Source organism: Ylistrum balloti, unplaced genomic scaffold (genome assembly GCF_031769215.1).
Source record: "Ylistrum balloti isolate Yb309-2 unplaced genomic scaffold, AGI_CSIRO_Ybal_v1 Utg370138, whole genome shotgun sequence".
In the NCBI taxonomy this organism is placed as follows: domain Eukaryota; kingdom Metazoa; phylum Mollusca; class Bivalvia; order Pectinida; family Pectinidae; genus Ylistrum; species Ylistrum balloti.
The window spans coordinates 1,075,204-1,097,418 of record NW_026782146.1 but is presented as its reverse complement, the minus strand read 5'-3'; the positions used below and the strand labels follow the sequence as shown (position 1 = coordinate 1,097,418).

The window sequence follows — 22,215 nt, the reverse complement described above, 5'->3', positions numbered from 1 at the left end:
GAGTTCACACCTCTACAGAATACTGGGAACCTGAAAACATCAAACACAGAATACTGGGAACCTGAAAAACATCAAACACAGAGTTCACACCTCTACAGAATACTGGGAACCTGAAAACATCAAACACAGAGTTCACACCTGTACAGAATACTGGGAACCTGAAAACATCAAACACAGAGTTCACACCTCTACAGAATACTGGGAACCTGAAAACATCAAACACAGAATTCACACCTGTACAGAATACTGGGAACCTGACATCCAGTTCACACCTGTATAGAATACTGGGAACCTGAAAAACATCAAACAGTTCACACCTGTACAGAATACTGGGAACCTGGAAAACATCAAACAGTTCACACCTGTACAGAATACTGGGAACCTGAAAAAACATCAAACAGTTCACACCTGTACAGAATACTGGGAACCTGAAAAACATCAAACAGTTCACACCTGTACAGAATACTGAAACCTGAAAAACATCAAACAGTTCACACCTGTACAGAATACTGAAACCTGAAAAACATCAAACAGTTCACACCTGTACAGAATACTGAAACCTGAAAAACATCAAACAGTTCACACCTGTACAGAATACTGGGAACCTGAAAATATCAAACAGTTCACACCTGTACAGAATACTGAAACCTGAAAAACATCAAACAGTTCACACCTGTACAGAATACAATTAACCTGAAAACATCAAACAGTTCACACCTGTACAGAATACTCTAACCTGAAAACATCAAACAGTTCACACCTGTACAGAATACTGAAACCTGAAAACATCAAACAGTTCACACCTGTACAGAATACTGAAACCTGGAAAACATCAAACAGTTCACACCTGTACAGAATACAATTAACCTGAAAACATCAAACAGTTCACACCTGTACAGAATACAATTAACCTGAAAACATCAAACAGTTCACACCTGTACAGAATACTGAAACCTGGAAAACATCAAACAGTTCACACCTGTACAGAATACAATTAACCTGAAAACATCAAACAGTTCACACCTGTACAGAATACAATTAACCTGAAAACATCAAACAGTTCACACCTGTACAGAATACTGAAACCTGAAAACATCAAACAGTTCACACCTGTACAGAATACTGAAACCTGAAAAACATCAAACAGTTCACACCTGTACAGAATACAATTAACCTGAAAACATCAAACAGTTCACACCTGTACAGAATACAATTAACCTGAAAACATCAAACAGTTCACACCTGTACAGAATACTGAAACCTGAAAACATCAAACAGTTCACACCTGTACAGAATACAATTAACCTGAAAACATCAAACAGTTCACACCTGTACAGAATACAATTAACCTGAAAACATCAAACAGTTCACACCTGTACAGAATACTGAAAACATCAAACAGTTCACACCTGAAAATACATCAAACAGTTCACACCTGTACAGAATACAATTAACCTGAAAACATCAAACAGTTCACACCTGTACAGAATACAATTACACCTGTACAGAATACACAAAACATCAAACAGTTCACACCTGTACAGAATACAATTAACCTGAAAACATCAAACAGTTCACACCTGTACAGAATACAATTAACCTGAAAACATCAAACAGTTCACACCTGTACAGAATACAATTAACCTGAAAACATCAAACAGTTCACACCTGTACAGAATACAATTAACCTGAAAACATCAAACAGTTCACACCTGTACAGAATACAATTAACCTGAAAACATCAAACAGTTCACACCTGTACAGAATACAATTAACCTGAAAACATCAAACAGTTCACACCTGTACAGAATACAATTAACCTGAAAACATCAAACAGTTCACACCTGTACAGAATACAATTAACCTGAAAACATCAAACAGTTCACACCTGTACAGAATACAATTAACCTGAAAACATCAAACAGTTCACACCTGTACAGAATACAATTAACCTGAAAACATCAAACAGTTCACACCTGTACAGAATACAATTAACCTGAAAACATCAAACAGTTCACACCTGTACAGACACCTACAAATACTAACCTGAAAACATCAAACAGTTCACACCTGTACAGAATACAATTAACCTGAAAACATCAAACAGTTCACACCTGTACAGAATACTGAAACCTGAAAAACATCAAACAGTTCACACCTGTACAGAATACAATTAACCTGAAAACATCAAACAGTTCACACCTGTACAGAATACTGAAACCTGAAAACATCAAACAGTTCACACCTGTACAGAATACTGTAAACATAAAAACATCAAACAGTTCACACCTGTACAGAATACAATTAACCTGAAAACATCAAACAGTTCACACCTGAAAATACATCAAAACATCAAACAGTTCACACCTGTACAGAATACTGGGAACCTGAAAACATCAAACAGTTCACACCTGTACAGAATACAATTACAGAATACAATTAACCTGAAAACATCAAACAGTTCACACCTGTACAGAATACAATTAACCTGAAAACATCAAACAGTTCACACCTGTACAGAATACTGAAACCTGAAAACATCAAACAGTTCACACCTGTACAGAATACTGAAACCTGGAAAACATCAAACAGTTCACACCTGTACAGAATACTGAAACCTGGAAAACATCAAACAGTTCACACCTGTACAGAATACTGAAACCTGAAAAACATCAAACAGTTCACACCTGTACAGAATACAATTAACCTGAAAACATCAAACAGTTCACACCTGTACAGAATACTGGGAACCTGAAAAACATCAAACAGTTCACACCTGTACAGAATACTGAAACCTGAAAAACATCAAACAGTTCACACCTGTACAGAATACAATTAACCTGAAAACATCAAACAGTTCACACCTGTACAGAATACAATTAACCTGAAAACATCAAACAGTTCACACCTGTACAGAATACTGGGAACCTGAAAACATCAAACAGTTCACACCTGTACAGAATACTGGGAACCTGAAAAACATCAAACAGTTCACACCTGTACAGAATACTGGGAACCTGAAAACATCAAACAGTTCACACCTGTACAGAATACTGGGAACCTGGAAAACATCAAACAGTTCACACCTGTACAGAATACTGGGAACCTGAAAAACATCAAACACAGAGTTCACACCTGTACAGAATACTGGGAACCTGAAAAACATCAAACACAGAGTTCACACCTGTACAGAATACTGAAACCTGAAAAACATCAAACAGTTCACACCTGTACAGAATACAATTAACCTGAAAACATCAAACAGTTCACACCTGTACAGAATACTGGGAACCTGAAAATCAAACACACTTCACACCTGTACAGAATACTGGGAACCTGAAAAACATCAAACAGTTCACACCTGTACAGAATACTGGGAACCTGAAAAACATCAAACAGTTCACACCTGTACAGAATACTGGGAACCTGAAAACATCAAACACAGAGTTCACACCTGTACAGAATACTGGGAACCTGAAAAAACATCAAACAGTTCACACCTGTACAGAATACTAGGAACCTGAAAATATCAAACACAGAGTTCACACCTGTACAGAATACTGGGAACCTGAAAAACATCAAACACAGAGTTCACACCTGTACAGAATACTGGGAACCTGAAAAACATCAAACACAGAGTTCACACCTGTACAGAATACTGGGAACCTGAAAAACATCAAACACAGAGTTCACACCTGTACAGAATACTGGGAACCTGAAAAACATCAAACACAGAGTTCACACCTGTACAGAATACTGGGAACCTGAAAAACATCAAACACAGAGTTCACACCTGTACAGAATACTGGGAACCTGAAAACATCAAACACAGAGTTCACACCTGTACAGAATACTGGGAACCTGAAAAACATCAAACAGTTCACACCTGTACAGAATACTGGGAACCTGAAAATATCAAACAGTTCACACCTGTACAGAATACTGAAACCTGAAAAACATCAAACAGTTCACACCTGTACAGAATACTGAAACCTGAAAAACATCAAACAGTTCACACCTGTACAGAATACTGGGAACCTGAAAAACATCAAACAGTTCACACCTGTACAGAATACTGGGAACCTGTAAATATCAAACAGTTCACACCTGTACAGAATACTGGGAACCTGAAAAAACATCAAACAGTTCACACCTGTACAGAATACTGGGAACCTGGAAAACATCAAACACAGAGTTCACACCTGTACAGAATACAATTAACCTGAAAACATCAAACAGTTCACACCTGTACAGAATACTGGGAACCTGAAAACATCAAACAGTTCACACCTGTACAGAATACTGGGAACCTGAAAAACATCAAACACAGAGTTCACACCTGTACAGAATACTGGGAACCTTAAAAACATCAAACACAGAGTTCACACCTGTACAGAATACTGGGAACCTGAAAAACATCAAACACAGAGTTCACACCTGTACAGAATACTGGGAACCTTAAAAACATCAAACACAGAGTTCACACCTGTACAAAATACTGGGAACCTGAAAACATCAAACACAGAGTTCACACCTCTACAGAATACTGGGAACCTGAAAAAACATCAAACAGTTCACACTTGTACAGAATACTAGGAACCTGAAAACATCGAACAGTTCACACCTGTACAGAATACAATTAACCTGAAAACATCAAACAGTTCACACCTGTACAGAATACTGGGAACCTGAAAACATCAAACACAGAGTTCACACCTCTACAGAATACTGGGAACCTGAAAAAACATCAAACAGTTCACACCTGTACAGAATACTAGGAACCTGGAAAACATCAAACAGTTCACACCTGTACAGAATACTGGGAACCTGGAAAACATCAAACACAGAGTTCACACCTGTACAGAATACTGGGAACCTGAAAAACATCAAACACAGAGTTCACACCTGTACAGAATACTGGGAACCTGAAAAACATCAAACACAGAGTTCACACCTGTACAGAATACTGGGAACCTGGAAAACATCAAACACAGAGTTCACACCTGTACAGAATACTGGGAACCTGAAAAACATCAAACACAGAGTTCACACCTGTATAGAATACTGGGAACCTGAAAAACATCAAACACAGAGTTCACACCTGTACAGAATACTGGGAACCTGAAAAACATCAAACACAGAGTTCACACCTGTATAGAATACTGGGAACCTGAAAAACATCAAACACAGAGTTCACACCTGTACAGAATACTGGGAACCTGAAAATATCAAACAGTTCACACCTGTACAGAATACTGGGAACCTGAAAAACATCAAACAGTTCACACCTGTACAGAATACTGGGAACCTGAAAAACATCAAACAGTTCACACCTGTACAGAATACTGGGAACCTGAAAAATATCAAACAGTTCACACCTGTACAGAATACTGAATACTGGGAACCTGAAAAACATCAAACAGTTCACACCTGTACAGAATACTGGGAACCTGAAAAACATCAAACAGTTCACACCTGTACAGAATACTGGGAACCTGGAAAACATCAAACAGTTCACACCTGTACAGAATACTGGGAACCTGGAAAACATCAAACACAGAGTTCACACCTGTACAGAATACTGGGAACCTGAAAAACATCAAACACAGAGTTCACACCTGTATAGAATAACTGGGAACCTGAAAAACATCAAACACAGAGTTCACACCTGTACAGAATACTGGGAACCTGAAAAAACATCAAACAGTTCACACCTGTACAGAATACTGGGAACCTGGAAAACATCAAACACAGAGTTCACACCTGTACAGAATACTGGGAACCTGAAAAACATCAAACACAGAGTTCACACCTGTACAGAATACTGGGAACCTGAAAATATCAAACAGTTCACACCTGTACAGAATACTGGGAACCTGAAAATATCAAACAGTTCACACATGTACAGAATACTGGGAACCTGGAAAACATCAAACAGTTCACACCTGTACAGAATACTGGGAACCTGAAAAACATCAAACAGTTCACACCTGTACAGAATACTGGGAACCTGGAAAACATCAAACAGTTCACACCTGTACAGAATACTGAGAACCTGGAAAACATCAAACAGTTCACACCTGTACAGAATACTGGGAACCTGGAAAACATCAAACAGTTCACACCTGTACAGAATACTGGGAACCTGAAAAACATCAAACAGTTCACACCTGTACAGAATATTGGGAACCTATCATCAACCAGAAAGTTATTACACTGATATATCAGAGTATATCATGAGTGTATTTTTACTGAAATCAAAGTCATTACTGAAGTCACTGTGATATATGTAAGTACCAATTTTTTTCCAGACTTCAACATGATATTAGTTAAACATTTTTGCATAATCACTTTCAAACTGGAACTTTCACTTTCGTTTGAATTTCAAGTTGAACCTTTTTTTTCTAAATTAGCAGTTTTTTGGTTCAACCAAGTAAAATGTATCCCAGAATACAAACATACCCAAATGCAAACAGGTACATCCAGGCTCTGAAGCGTAGAACGGAGCATAAGCTACGACAGTGCAGCAAATATAAAGTCAGAGAGATCATGGCTGTCCAGCAACGTGTGGCGAATACTCCAATCAAGATCAGCGCAAACTGTAGGTAGTGTTTCCATGACAGCTGACCACAGTCTCGCCCATTGTATATAATCATACCCACACAGGACATCAGCTGTTAACCAGATAAAGATTAATATTTAGAACACATGCACTGTGCTATGTGTTTAATTATCTGACAAACATTCTGTTTCGTGCGCTGTTTATCAATCTTAAAAAATAATTAAATCGTTGGGGGAAATTCCTGTTCTGGACTTTAGGGTCAGAACATTGCTAAATAAGGAGCCGTTGACTATTGACCACCAAAATATTATAAGGTGTAAAATTAGAACTAGATTATGTAATGTGGTGGTGTGAATATGAACTAGATAGTATGATAACAGTTATTTAATAGGGTAAAAATATTCAGTTTTGGTGAACTATCACTTTTTATGAAGGGTGAAAATATTTAGTTTTGATTCATTATCACTTTTTATGAGGTTGAAAATATTCAGTTTTAATAAATTATCTATTGTTTTGTAAGGTAGAAATATGCAGTTTTAGTGAATTATTGGTTGTTGCATAGGGTGAAAATATTCACTGTTTTGGTAATCTATTGGTTGTGTAGGGTGAAAATATTCACTGTTTTGGTAATCTATTGGTTGTGTAGGGTGAAAATATTCACTGTTTTGGTAATCTATTGGTTGTGTAGGGTGAAAATATTCACTGTTTTGGTAATCTATTGGTTGTGTAGGGTGAAAATATTCACTGTTTTGGTAATCTATTGGTTGTGTAGGGTGAAAATATTCACTGTTTTGGTAATCTATTGGTTGTGTAGGGTGAAAATATTCACTGTTTTGGTAATCTATTGGTTGTGTAGGGTGAAAATATTCACTGTTTTGGTAATCTATTGGTTGTGTAGGGTGAAAATATTCACTGTTTTGGTAATCTATTGGTTGTGTAGGGTGAAAATATTCACTGTTTTGGTAATCTATTGGTTGTGTAGGGTGAAAATATTCACTGTTTTGGAAATCTATTGGTTGTGTAGGGTGAAAATATTCACTGTTTTGGTAATCTATTGGTTGTGTAGGGTGAAAATATTCACTGTTTTGGTAATCTATTGGTTGTGTAGGGTGAAAATATTCACTGTTTTGGTAATCTATTGGTTGTGTAGGGTGAAAATATTCACTGTTTTGGTAATCTATTGGTTGTGTAGGGTGAAAATATTCACTGTTTTGGAAATTTATTAGTTGTGTAGGGTGAAAATATTCAACATTTAAGTGAATTTTTGTGTGATGCAAGGTAAAAATATATGACACTATTTTGGTTAATTACAGTCATTATTTAGGGTGAAAAATGATATCTTTGGGATTTTTGTGAATTAATGTCTTTGGCTGACAATGCATGTCTTTGTATATAAAGCTTTCATATAAAGTATACATATCTATCACTTACATGTGTGAAAACCAGACAGAGAAGAAACTGGTGGGGCATCTTCTTGTATCGTTTACTAAAGAGAAGGATACCGAGTACCCAAACCTGATAAAACAAATAAAAAATAGTTCATGATTAATCAAATCCTCTAAATCTTCATAACAAGCACTCATTATAGAGAAAAAAGTTCTTAGATATAGAGACAACTGATCTCCCTATCTTATCTGGACTGTCCGAGCTGATCCTCCTTACACAGAACATAACAGGGAATAGAAAGGCGCAGTGGTCAATCACAACAGGCGAAGAGGCTGGGTTCATCAATTTATTTATTTTTTACCCCTCTTCTAGGAAATAGAAAGGTAATATCACTTCTGTTAGATAAATAGGTAAGTCATTTTCAAAGGGAATTGTTGAAAACTTACACAGCAGACAACGCTGATGATGCTGGTATCAAATGATGTCTCTAGCAGCAATGTCTTGTAATCCATCTCACTGTTGACCACCACAGTCAACATTCTAGCAGACATGAACATCATCGGAGCTGAGAAGAAAGTTCCAGCCACCATCCCAGTCGCAACCTACCACAAAGTGTACAGTATACTATTACCGCTAATGGCTTACATTAGAGAGATTTAAAACTGCTTAAATTAACACAAAAAACTCACACAGTGTAACAGGTAACCCTGATAAGTATAGCTATAAGAATTCACTCAGTGTAACAGGTAACCCAGATAAGTATAGCTGTAAGAATTCACTCAGTGTAATAGGTAACCCTGATAAGTATAGCTGTAAGAATTCACTCAGTGTAATAGGTAACCCTGATAAGTATAGCTGTAAGAATTCACTCAGTGTAATAGGTAACCCTGATAAGTATAGCTGTAAGAATTCACTCAGTGTAATAGGTAACCCTGATAAGTATAGCTGTAAGAATTCACTCAGTGTAATAGGTAGCCCTGATAAGTATAGCTGTAAGAATTCACTCAGTGTAATAGGTAACCCTGATAAGTATAGCTGTAAGAATTCACTCAGTGTAATAGGTAACCCTGATAAGTATAGCTGTAAGAATTCACTCAGTGTAATAGGTAACCCTGATAAGTATAGCTGTAAGAATTCACACATTGTAATAGGTAACCCTGCTAAGTATAGCTGTAAGAATTCACTCAGTGTAATAGGTAACCCTGATAAGTATAGCTGTAAGAATTCACTCAGTGTAATAGGTAACCCTGATAAGTATAGCTGTAAGAATTCACACATTGTAATAGGTAACCCTGCTAAGTATAGCTGTAAGAATTCACACATTGTAATAGGTAACCCTGATAAGTATAGCTGTAAGAATTCACTCAGTGTAACCCTGATAAGTTGCTAACTACCAGAACCTACTAACTCACCGTATCCTGGGCAACTGCATACTGACTGGCATACAGAAACACAGAGGGTGCAGTTGGAAATGTACCATACAGAAAGCCATACATGCTTAGGGATATGGTACTGTTAACATTAACATCTGCTGATGTAGAGATTTGATCCATAGCACCAACAATCTGCCATATCACCAATGGCAACACCAGCCTGAAAAATAGTACAAGATACCTTGACCTTCTAACCTTGAAATATGAACTCGTCCAAGATCTAGTTGAATTTTAGTTGAAGTGAAACCTTTTCATTAAGAAATGTTGTCATGAGAGTGATTATCTATAACATTACATTCAGGAATCCTGCTATGTATACTAATATTATGAATATTTATCAAATTCTACTATTAACAAAATATTGATAAATGCATATTTCTTTCTGTGTAACCTCAAGTTTACATTTAAATTAGATAAAGTCATTCATTTCAAGAAAATTTCATTTCACTTACGCCTTTGCAGCTATAAGAAGCAGTGGTACTAAGAGTCCTATACCCATTGTTCCTGACACCTTGCCAACCAAACTCAGGCCCAGATAGAACAATGCTGTAGCACTGAAGGCATTACCTACACAAAACAGGGATATAAACACAGGCATCAGCAACAAGTAATAAAACAAGAGGCCCACAGGGCTTGTGATGTTTACAAGATCATTAAAGTACATTACTAAAACAAGAGGCCCACAGGGCTTGTGATGTTTACAAGATCATTAAAGTACATACTAAAACAAGAGGGCTTGTGTTGTTTACAAGATCATTAAAGTACATACTAAAACAAGAGGCCCACAGGGCTTGTGTTGTTTACAAGATCATTAAAGTACATACTAAAACAAGAGGCCCACAGGGCTTGTGATGTTTACAAGATCATTAAGTACAAAGTAAAACAAAAGGCCCACAGGGCTTGTGATGTTTACAAGATCATTAAAGTACATACTAAAACAAAAGGCCCACAGGGCTTGTGATGTTTACAAGATCATTAAGTACAAAGTAAAACAAAAGGCCCACAGGGCTTGTGTTGTTTACAAGATCATTTAAGTACAAAGTAAAACAAAAGGCCCACAGGGTTGTGATGTTTACAAGATCATTAAGTACAAAGTAAAACAAAAGGCCCATATGACTTTTATTGCAAACCAATGTCCTGTAATATGTAATAACAGATAGAATTTAGGTTGAGTAATTAACATTTGTTATCGTTCCAGTTATTACCGACTTTGTTCTATAAGATATGCAGGATATTGACAGTTAATTGTATGCTACTAGATTAAAAAGCTCAGCCATTTACAGCTCATTCTGAAATGTACATAGAAAAAACTAAATTTAGGACACAACCACGACAGTACAGGATGTTCTATGGTCTAGGCTTCCTCACACACTCTCACTAATATTTACCTGAGATTAATTACTATAGCTGCTCTCCACTATCTAACTGAGATTACTTACCACTGATCGTCATTATGTTGGAAATGATTTTACAAAGGATTTGTTAAGATTCATGCTGTTGGAGGGATGACATGATGACAGACCTTTTTCCATTTGAACCATGTAAGTGAGCTTCTATAGTACATCCAATTACAAGAAAAATATCAACAGAAAAACATTGAGCCAATCAGTTACTGAAACCTGACGGTTCACCTTGTAAGGTCATTATTTATAACATCAATATGCACACTCACCAAGTGAAGTTAGAATGCCATCCAAGACAGCAGGGAGGTCATGTTTGAAAACAAAGTTGCCAATAATCCCAATGATGGTCATAAAGACGATTGGATTTGAGATGACCCCCTTAAACACATGCACTGCCACCATTACTGTACTTGTGTGAGGGGTCATCTCCATCTTCTTTTGGGTGGATGAACCACTGCCTAGCAACAAGTCACTATCCGTTCCTTGGGAATGACTTCCTGATGAATCTTTCAATGTCTGTGTCCGTCGTTTTTGTATCTCCAATAAAATAAATCCTATAGGATTCAAGAACACCACAGAGATTGGGGCTATTAAATAAATGTACTTCAGGTATTCTGGGTGGGACGTCTCGTACAGGGCTTGAACTGTAATGACAAACATATGCATGTGTGAATAGATTTTATATATTACAAACAGAAAATGAGTATGTGATGTTAGAGTGATCTACTGTCACACCTTCATCTGACAAATGACCAATGGATGTTCACAGAGGTGTACAGTGAAGGACAGAAGTCAAATCTAAAAGACTTTTTGTCTACAACATAATCCTTTGTATATGAAGGTAAAATATAGTGTAGGAAATTCTATGTGAAATGACCTACGATGATTTGGCTGGGTTTTGAAACATTTGTTTATTTGCTGAGATTATTGCCTAGTCAACAGCTGGAGTCTGTCTGAGACAGTCTGATTGTAGTAGCTGGTGGCTATCTCACAGAACAACATACAAGAGGTCCATTATAAGCTATCCAAAGCAGTCAGGTTAAAGTGACTTGTACAAGAACACAACCACTACAGCACAACTAAGTTGGTCAGAAAAACAAACACCAGCAAAGATCATGGAACTACACACCTCTCATCCTCACCTGAATTACCCATGTTCAACACTGACAGAAAATGTTTAATCAGGTTAACATTGCTAATATGTCAATTAGGTAAACATGGTGAATATGTTAAATAAATTAACATTATGAATATGTTAATTAGGTTAACATCATGAATATGTTAATAAGGTTAACTATCAAAGTTGGTTTGATCTTTGTCATGCACTTAAAACATAATAATTCCAACACATAATACTTACTGATAGGGTAACCAAGAGCAAAGTCATTACTTTGTGTAGCAAATATTCCAAACATGCCTGCATAACCATAGTTCAGAGGTCGCTTAGCAAGCAGTGTCAATAACACTACCGAAAAAAATACAATAGATTTTGATATCAAGATACCGATCAAAAACATCCAGTTCACCACACTGAAATCCAGAATACACATGTTCTTAAAGAGAAGACATGGAAGGCAGAAGTTCGACACAAACAGCCCAATCCCTCGACTCTGGGACGCTGAGATGAGGCTGACACGTCCAGCAATATAACCTGCCAGGATGATGAAGAAACACTGGATAATGGCAGGGTACAGGTTGTCAATGGACACATTGCCCTCCATCGGGGCACTAGGGGGTGGGGTCACATTCCTGTCCACCATCATCTTCTATCTCTTATGTAATCATCCAGAGATCACCATCATCCTCTAGGAGTACATCAGGCACTCTGATTGTCTGTCAAAAAACCAACAGAAAATTTCAACCATAATACAACATTTCTATAGTAAATACAAAAAATTATTATATAAGTAATATCTCATATTTTGTATTTAGCTAAATATGAATATGAGTTACATGCAAAACCTTATCATCATTATGCCCTAAGGCTATACAGATTACATATTTACATGGCAAAAATACATGTTGCCATAGGCGAATATGTAAAGTAACCACGTATAAACGGTCTCAATGTTATATCAATTTTACATGTTTGATAAGTTAGACATGTTCAGTCTGGCTACCTTGATCATTCATCATTTTATCGATCATTCATCAAATGGTATATAAACCCTTTCTGTATCTTGATTCCAAGTTGCTATCTAGATACTTGATAACAAGTTGCTATCTAGATACTTGATTACAAGTTGCTATCTAGATACCTGATTACAAGTTGCTATCTAGATACTTGATTACAAGTTGCTATCTAGATACTAAGGTCCAAGTTGCTATCTAGATACTTGATTACAAGATGCTATCTAGATACTTGATTCCAAGTTGCTATCTAGATACTTAGGTCCAAGTTGCTATCTAGATACTTGATAACAAGTTCCTATCTAGATATTTGATTACAATTTGCTATCTAGATACTTGATTCCAAGTTGCTATCTAGATACTTGATTCCAAGTTGCTATCTAGATACTTGATTACAAGTTGCTATCTAGATACTTGATTCCAAGTTGCTATCTAGATACTTAGGTCCAAGTTGCTATCTAGATACTTGATTACAAGTTGCTATCTAGATACTTGATTCCAAGTTGCTATCTAGATACTTGATTACAAGTTGCTATCTAGATATTTGATTCCAAGTTGCTATCTAGATATTTGATTACAAGATGCTATCTAGACACTTGAGAACAAGTTGCTATCTAGATACTTGATAACAAGTTGCTATCTAGATATTTGATTCCAAGTTGCTATCTAGATACTTGATTCCAAGTTGCTATCTAGATACTTAGGTCCAAGTTGCTATCTATATACTTGATTCCAAGATGCTATCTAGATACCTGATTACAAGTTGCTATCTAGATACTTGATTACAAGTTGCTATCTAGATACCTGATTACAAGTTGCTATCTAGATACTTGATTACAAGTTGCTATCTAGATACTAAGGTCCAAGTTGCTATCTAGATACTTGATTACAAGATGCTATCTAGATACTTGATTCCAAGTTGCTATCTAGATACTTAGGTCCAAGTTGCTATCTAGATACTTGATAACAAGTTCCTATCTAGATATTTGATTACAATTTGCTATCTAGATACTTGATTCCAAGTTCCTATCTAGATATTTGATTACAATTTGCTATCTAGATACTTGATTCCAAGTTGCTATCTAGATACTTGATAACAAGTTGCTATCTAGATATTTGATTCCAAGTTGCTATCTAGATACTTGATTCCAAGTTGCTATCTAGATACTTAGGTCCAAGTTGCTATCTAGATACTTGATTACAAGTTGCTATCTAGATACTTGATTCCAAGTTGCTATCTAGATACTTGATTACAAGTTGCTATCTAGATACTTGATTCCAAGTTGCTATCTAGATACCTGATTACAAGTTGCTATCTAGATACTTGATAACAAGTTGCTATCTAGATACTTGATTCCAAGTTGCTATCTAGATACTTGATTACAAGTTGCTATCTATATACTTGATTCCAAGATGCTATCTAGATACCTGATTCCAAGTTGCTATCTAGATACTTGATTACATGATGCTATCTAGATACCTAGATACTTGATTCCAAGATGCTATCTAGATACCTGATTACAAGTTGCTATCTAGATACTTGATTACAAGTTGCTATCTAGATACTAAGGTCCAAGTTGCTATCTAGATACTTGATTACAAGATGCTATCTAGATACTTGATTCCAAGTTGCTATCTAGATACTTAGGTCCAAGTTGCTATCTAGATACTTGATAACAAGTTCCTATCTAGATATTTGATTACAATTTGCTATCTAGATACTTGATTCCAAGTTGCTATCTAGATACTTGATTCCAAGTTGCTATCTAGATACTTGATAACAAGTTGCTATCTAGATATTTGATTCCAAGTTGCTATCTAGATACTTGATTCCAAGTTGCTATCTAGATACTTGATTACATGATGCTATCTAGATACCTAGATACTTGATAACAAGATGCTATCTAGATACTTGATTACAAGTTGCTTTCTAGATACTTGATTCCAAGTTGCTATCTAGATACTTGATTACAAGTTGCTATCTAGATACTTGATTACAAGTTGCTATCTAGATACTTGATTCCAAGTTGCTATCTAGATACTTAGGTCCAAGTTGCTATCTAGATACTTGATAACAAGTTCCTATCTAGATATTTGATTCCATATCGATTAAAAGTTTCATGACAATAACCTGTTCACTTTTATATAATCTTGGTACCAATACATTTCCTATAGCATTTAACTAACAGTGTATTTCATTTTAATTTAACGAAATTTCATTGATAATATTTTCAGAACCACTGATACAAGTTATGAACCACTGATACAAGTTATGCAATACCTCTGTCAAAATACTTACAAGTTTAGTTAAACATTCATGTGTTGAATTCTATCCACACTGACTGGAGTCTGTTTTATTATGTACTTCACATCTTGGTTAATAATTACTGGGCATGGTGATTGTAACCTGGCACAAGTGATGATGTTCCACTGGCATAGCAGTACTTTACCTAAAAATAAAACCACTTAAATATCATCTTATAATGCTTGACTTGATGTAACAAGTGTGATTCTGGAGTTTGCTAAGAGACAAGTACCGATATCAAGTGGTAAAGAAAGATTTGCTCTCAGAAGGCCTTTTCATCTCCTGGTTCAATAAGATGTGCCCATAATGAAACTTCGTGGACAAAAACTGCATCTGGATATGTATAATTTCATCATAGCCTAATGCACATGTCTACAATTAATTCCTCTATTACAACGTAACACTAGATGAATTTCCAGGTATCACACAATCATGATATGCACATACTATATATGGTCAAATTCACTCAGCCATAACACTTAGAGATTCACGTTTGTGGTCGCGTGTTTATTTATAAGTTTATCTCACACAATTTTAATAATAGACCTGAAATCTTCCATGTATCAGTCTAATCTAATGAAGTCTATTTGTTTACAGATAGAGTGCACCAATAAAGGCATCACATCTGCTCTATTTATCTTATGTACATAAACACTACGTGTTGTATATACTATTACTAAAAAAAAACGAATTTCCGAACACTCTAATTTATTTTGATAATTTGCAGTAGTATGAAAATAGCATTTTCAAATGAAAGACCGTTTCCAATTCAAATGTTAAACAATAATTTGGTAGCTGAAGAACATATATATTAATTATCAAATAAAACAGTACAAACATAATTATAAATAATTGATAATCTTTACGTCTTTCATTGACTAATATCACATGATACCCAATACCCATGGAAGCTATCAATGAAAGATTGTCTCTTAAGTGACCTTATATGTACATTCATTCAATTTGCTAAAACATTTTTCTTTCATATCAGCTTGAAAATAAAAAATCTATCAAGATTGTACAAAAGACACGCAAGTGAATAGCACCTTGTCATAACTAACTTATAATATAAAGCTTATAACTAATTTCATGGATATGTTTCAAAAACAAAAATTAAAAATGAATGCATCAATTTGATCATTTAATGAAAGACAATTTTATAACAAATCACTATGCACAACAGCTTGCGTGACATGACATCACTGACAGCTAATTTATGCCAGTTTCAGTCATTCAAAATTCCCAAATGAAAGGGAATCTCACATTCCAAGTGGATATAACAGATAAGGTGTCCCTTATGTTTGCTAGATTCTCATCTAATTCAATATTCAGAAAAATCGTTTTTGCCATCAAAGCCAAAGACACCACCAAAATTGAAATCCATCCTTTAACAGCAGGTCAGACACAAGCAGATGACGTTTTGATTTGGTGGTGTAATATAGCTTTTGGCCCCAGACAACGGTCTGATTTGGTGGTGTAATATTGCTTTTGGCCCCAGACGACGTTTTAATTTGGTGGTGTAATATTGCTTTTGGCCCCAGACGACGTTTTAATTTGGTGGTGTAATATTACTTTTGGCCCCAAGTTCATTCTAAGATATTTAGATATCTTATGATGTTGTAATTTTTTTGTTTTGTTTATATCATTGAATGTCATACCAAAATAAAAATGAAGAAGGTCAATATATAGGCCACCAAATGTTTTGTTAACACTGATCAAAATATGTTCAATACTAGGCTTAATCTGCAGGCAGGTAAGTGATAGTGTAAAGTATTCATAATGTCAAAGGTCAATATACAGGTCACCAAGGATCATAAGTCAAATTCCACACTACTACGTATTAGTTAAAAGGTCAAAAAGGTCACATATTGTCTGATAATAAGAAGGACAATGTGTATAAAGTGCTGGATCAGCCTAACATGAACGCATCTGTAATTTGTTGTACAGAAAAAGACTGGCAAGGGGAAAAGAACACTACATCGGAACATTTGTCTTCCTATAGGACATTTGTCTTCTGTCTACTCCAGAAATCTACCGGATACTGTCAATGACAAACCTATACCACCGCCTTGACCCCTTCAGAGAGTAAAGAAGATCACTCATTCACAGAGCATACCTGTTGACGACAGAGTAACTCTGACGATAGCGACGAAGACGTGATCATATTCATGTTCATTCGTGTAAGCATTGTTTACTTTAATTTTGTGGTATTATACATGTTGTGGACAATGACCGACCACTTGACCTGTGACACAATGTTGTGGACAATGACTGACCACTTGACTTGTGACACCATGTTGTGGACAATGACTGACCACTTGACCTGTGACACCATGTTGTGGACAATGACTGACCACTTGACCTGTGACACCATGTTGTGGACAATGACTGACCACTTGACCTGTGACACCATGTTGTGGACAATGACTGACTATTTGACCTGTGACACCATGTTGTGGACAATGACTGACCACTTGACTTGTGACACCATGTTGTGGACAATGACTGACCACTTGACCTGTGACACCATGTTGTGGACAATGACTGACCACATGACATGTGACACCATGTTGTGGACAATGACTGACCACTTGACCTGTGACACCATGTTGTGGACAATGACCGACCACTTGACCTGTGACACAATGTTGTGGACAATGACTGACTATTTGACCTGTGACACCATGTGGTGGACAATGACTGACCACTTGACCTGTGACACCATGTTGTGTACAATGACTGATCACTTGACCTGTGACACCATGTTGTGGACAATGACTGACTATTTGACCCGTGACACCATGTTGTGGCCAATGACTGACCACTTGACCTGTGACACCATGTTGTGGACAATGACTGACTATTTGACTTTAACACCATGTTGTCGACAATGACTGACCACTTGACCTGTGACACCATGTGGTGCACAATGACTGACTATTTGACCTCTGACACCATGTTGTGGACAATGACTGGCAAGGGGAAAAGAACACTACATCGGAACATTTGTCTTCCTATAGGACATTTGTCTTCTGTCTACTCCAGAAATCTACCGGATACTGTCAATGACAAACCTATACCACAGCCTTGACCCCTTCAGAGAATAAAGAAGATCACTCATTCACAGAGCATACCTGTTGACAAACAGAGTAACTCTGACGATAGCGACGAAGACGTGATCATATTCATGTTCATTCGTGTAAGCATTGTTTACTTTAATTTTGTGGTATTATACATGTTGTGGACAATGACTGACCACTTGACCTGTGACACCATGTTGTGGACAATGACTGACCACTTGACATGTGACACCATGTTGTGGACAATGACTGACTATTTGACCTGCGACACCATGTTGTGGACAATGACTGACCACTTGACTTGTGACACCATGTTGTGGACAATGACTGACCACTTGACCTGTGACACCATGTTGTGGACAATGACTGACTATTTGACCTGTGACACCATGTGGTGGACAATGACTGACCACTTGACCTGTGACACCATGTTGTGGACAATGATCACTTGACCTGTGACACCATGTTGTGGACAATGACTGACTATTTGACCCGTGACACCATGTTGTGGACAATGACTGACTATTTGACCTCTAACACCATGTGGTGGACAATGACTGACCACCTGACTTGTTACACCATGTTGTGGACAATGACTGACTATTTGACCTCTGACACCATGTTGTGGACAATGATTTTCACTATCCAATATTTTCTTGAAATAAACACAATCTAAATGTTTTAGTCCTTGGTTATATATATATAGTTAAAAAACATCTGTTGTACACAATATTTATACAGAACCAATAAACAACTCTGAAAGCCGTTGTGTTTCTCTACTTTGCCTTACAGTAGCCAACTGTTACCCTCTGCCCAAAAAGTGTAAAATTCCTAAAATGCAGTTTTTATTTTTTTCAAAAGCCGTGGTAATATGGATATTTTCTTTTGTATCACATTTACAACAATATCTGTCAGTCAGTGACACTACTCTTAATGTATAATGTAGGACAATATTTTTCTGAATCATGGGATTTAAAGATTAAGGATGCTATTCACATCACCAATCTTGTTCACCATTTACTTTGTAAAATGAAATTTATGTGACAAATTTATGAGTTTCTGTACATAGTTCTTTGATCATCATGATGAAAGATTTACATTTTATAAAATCAGACACCAAAACAACAAAATGTAAATCATTTAAGTAATATTTCATGGCTGCTCAAACAAAGTTGGCAGATGTTATATTTGAAATTCTGGATCAGAAGATCCATTTGGCATAAATCTTAACAGGAGACGACAATGTACATTAATGCAGATAAAAAGTCTTTTTTCATTCTAATTCTGTTTCTGTAATTTCTAAAGCTTGAGTGACACTTTTGGTGTGTGTTTGATTTTTTTTCTGATATATTTCTTTTAAAACGATAAATATTTCCTCCATGGTTAGATGCACAAATGTTCCATAATATATAAGTATGCAATCTGTTATGCGCACACATTACTGCACATAGGCATTGTTATTAACAGGTGTTTTACTTCCTGGTTTGATGACGAACGGGAAAATAATTTCGCAAACTCACCTAGCCTCCATATTTTTGTAGTTATGCAAAGTTTTCAAAGATCTAGTATAAAAAATAAATATTAAACTGATCTAACATAGTGAATTGAACATCATTTGTATTTCCTTTTTGATATTCATTCTGTAATGTTTTATCAATATAATGCTATATATATATATTGTCTATGTCACATGACAGCCATGTGATACAAATGTAAAATGTAGGTTAACACTACATGTACATCAATGATATTAATTATTATTGTTATAATCGTATTATATTCTATGGATAGGCTCAGTATATGTAACAATGGGTATGTAATTTAGATAAAAGATTTAAAGTTTATTCACGGAATACAACGGACTGCATCGACCAATCAAATTTCAGCAATCAGTTCAAATCAATTTCTTTGTGATCGATCTGGAAGTTCCAGATCTGACAGCAGATGGTGTTCATCTCAGTGAGATTTATTGTAAAGTGAAAAAGAATTATGCTATTATGTCTTGTCTACCTTACTTAGGATGAATGCCTTTCATGTGTAGTTAAAATTAAAGAAAAATCGAACTGAAGACTGAAGCAGACTGTTTTTTCTGTTGGTTACACTTAGATAGAGCACAAAACAATGCTTAAAAATGTTAAAAAGCCTATATATTTCACCTGCATTCATTAATAATGACTGCTACCTGCAAAAGTAAATGTAAATGAGCAGACAACAGGTCATGGGGGCCTTGCTGTCAGTTCTCTATTTCCTCAATTTTAAGAACAATTTCAATTATATTCTGATGAAACAACATGTTCACTGAATATTTGTAACTGCATGATCTAATTGGTCTCTGTAATTATTTAATTACCTTACGTCCATTTTCTTTGATGAGAGTCATTATATGTCATATTGTTTCAAAACGGGCTTAATTGGAAATATTCAGAACAGCAAAAGTACCACTGAAATCTGGCATAATAAGGCAAAGAGCATAAAAAGCACAATATGCGGCTAGTTGATTGAAACAGATGAAAAAAACACCAAGTGTGCGAATTCACATATGGTGCAAAATTATGTACCATTATTTTATGCTGTTTTAGACTTTGCTTTTTTCTTAATATATTTCTTAAGTGTACATGTACTTAGCCATTCTAAAGATATAACTATAGGCTGGTGACCTTCACAACCTTTGTGACATGCACAGACCTACTGGTTACTATACTGTGTATATTTCTACGGTCTGTTGATTTCGTCCTAGTTTATGTCACTAAATTTCGTAACAGACGATTCAGTGGTAATTATTGTGCAGTTATTCTCTATACCCGGACACAGAAATCAATTAAAAATAAGATCTCCCCTTCTCCTGCTCTCTGGCATGGGTCTATGTCGCTATTGTCACTTGACTATGCACAGAGACTTCAATACATATACGACTCTAACTGATATTATTAGTAGGATGGGTTTGCGTCTGCAGATAAATCCTTGCCAGGTGCCGTGGCGAGAAGAAAAATTATATGGAAAGTATTGAAGCATACAGTACATATATTTCGATAATTTGATAGGTTTTCATTGCCGTTAATGAACTTACCTACGGAATACCGAATCCATGTCCTTCGTCACTTAATCAACTGTTGTGCATGTGCTCTTGTTTATGTAAGATAACATATGGCCGACAGTTGATGTCAAGGGAGGCAACTTTAGATCGGTGTACGGCTTCCAAAATTAGGTTGCAAAACAGTAATAACACGCCGGTTATACAGGGGAATTCTCGAACTGAACTTTTGAGATCATTTGTTCAAATTTTGCTTTTATTGTTTCATATTCAGAAGTTCTCCACAAGAGTCCGTAAGTGAAAATATATATTATTTAAATACTTTCGTTTTAACACAGAACGAGTTTTTTTTTGTTTGTTCCGGGAATTTGAAAAAATAACGAACAATCGAGGAATAGCTCGATCTGTTACAACATACCTAGAGTACTTTTACCAATTTTTATTATCTTATTGATGGTATTTAAGGCATGAGCAATATAATGAATGTCACAACATAGAACTGTCTGGAGATACAATGTTTTATGAAATCTAAATTTATATAAAGTACCTATCTTCTTATGAAATAGTGACTCATCGGCAGATTTAGTTTCATAAACCTTGAAATACAAAACGTATTGAATACATACTAAACCCGGATACAATTTCGACAGGAAATTATAATTTAAAACCTTCGCATCAACATACATACATGATGCATTGTACATACCATATGTACATTTCGTATCTATGTATTATAAACATGGCGATCCAGGTTTTTATATCACATAATCGACAATTCGCCACTACCTATCACTGCAACTGTCAAACATCATTTTGGAGGATGTCAGGATTGTGTAGTTATTTGTGGAGGGTTTAAGTTAGGCGAATTGGCGCCGTAGATCGTGA

At 36.0% G+C, this 22,215-nt stretch overlaps 1 protein-coding gene across 1 annotated transcript in view; it reads right to left on the bottom strand.

Annotated features, from left to right (window-relative positions):
- Nucleotides 1-21,426, bottom strand: part of LOC132550645 (integral membrane protein GPR155-like) — a 43,099-nt gene extending 21,673 nt beyond the window's left edge. The window contains exons 1-9 of the mRNA XM_060214736.1: nt 21,367-21,426; nt 15,214-15,364; nt 12,145-12,617; nt 11,054-11,428; nt 9,834-9,948; nt 9,361-9,541; nt 8,395-8,550; nt 7,994-8,077; nt 6,463-6,674 (exon numbers count right to left, since the gene is read on the bottom strand). Coding sequence (XP_060070719.1) covers nt 6,463-6,674; nt 7,994-8,077; nt 8,395-8,550; nt 9,361-9,541; nt 9,834-9,948; nt 11,054-11,428; nt 12,145-12,547 — 1,526 coding nt within the window. The 5' untranslated portion in view covers nt 12,548-12,617; nt 15,214-15,364; nt 21,367-21,426. The remainder of the gene's footprint in view (nt 1-6,462; nt 6,675-7,993; nt 8,078-8,394; nt 8,551-9,360; nt 9,542-9,833; nt 9,949-11,053; nt 11,429-12,144; nt 12,618-15,213; nt 15,365-21,366) is intronic.
- Between the last annotated feature and the right edge of the window lie 789 nt (nt 21,427-22,215).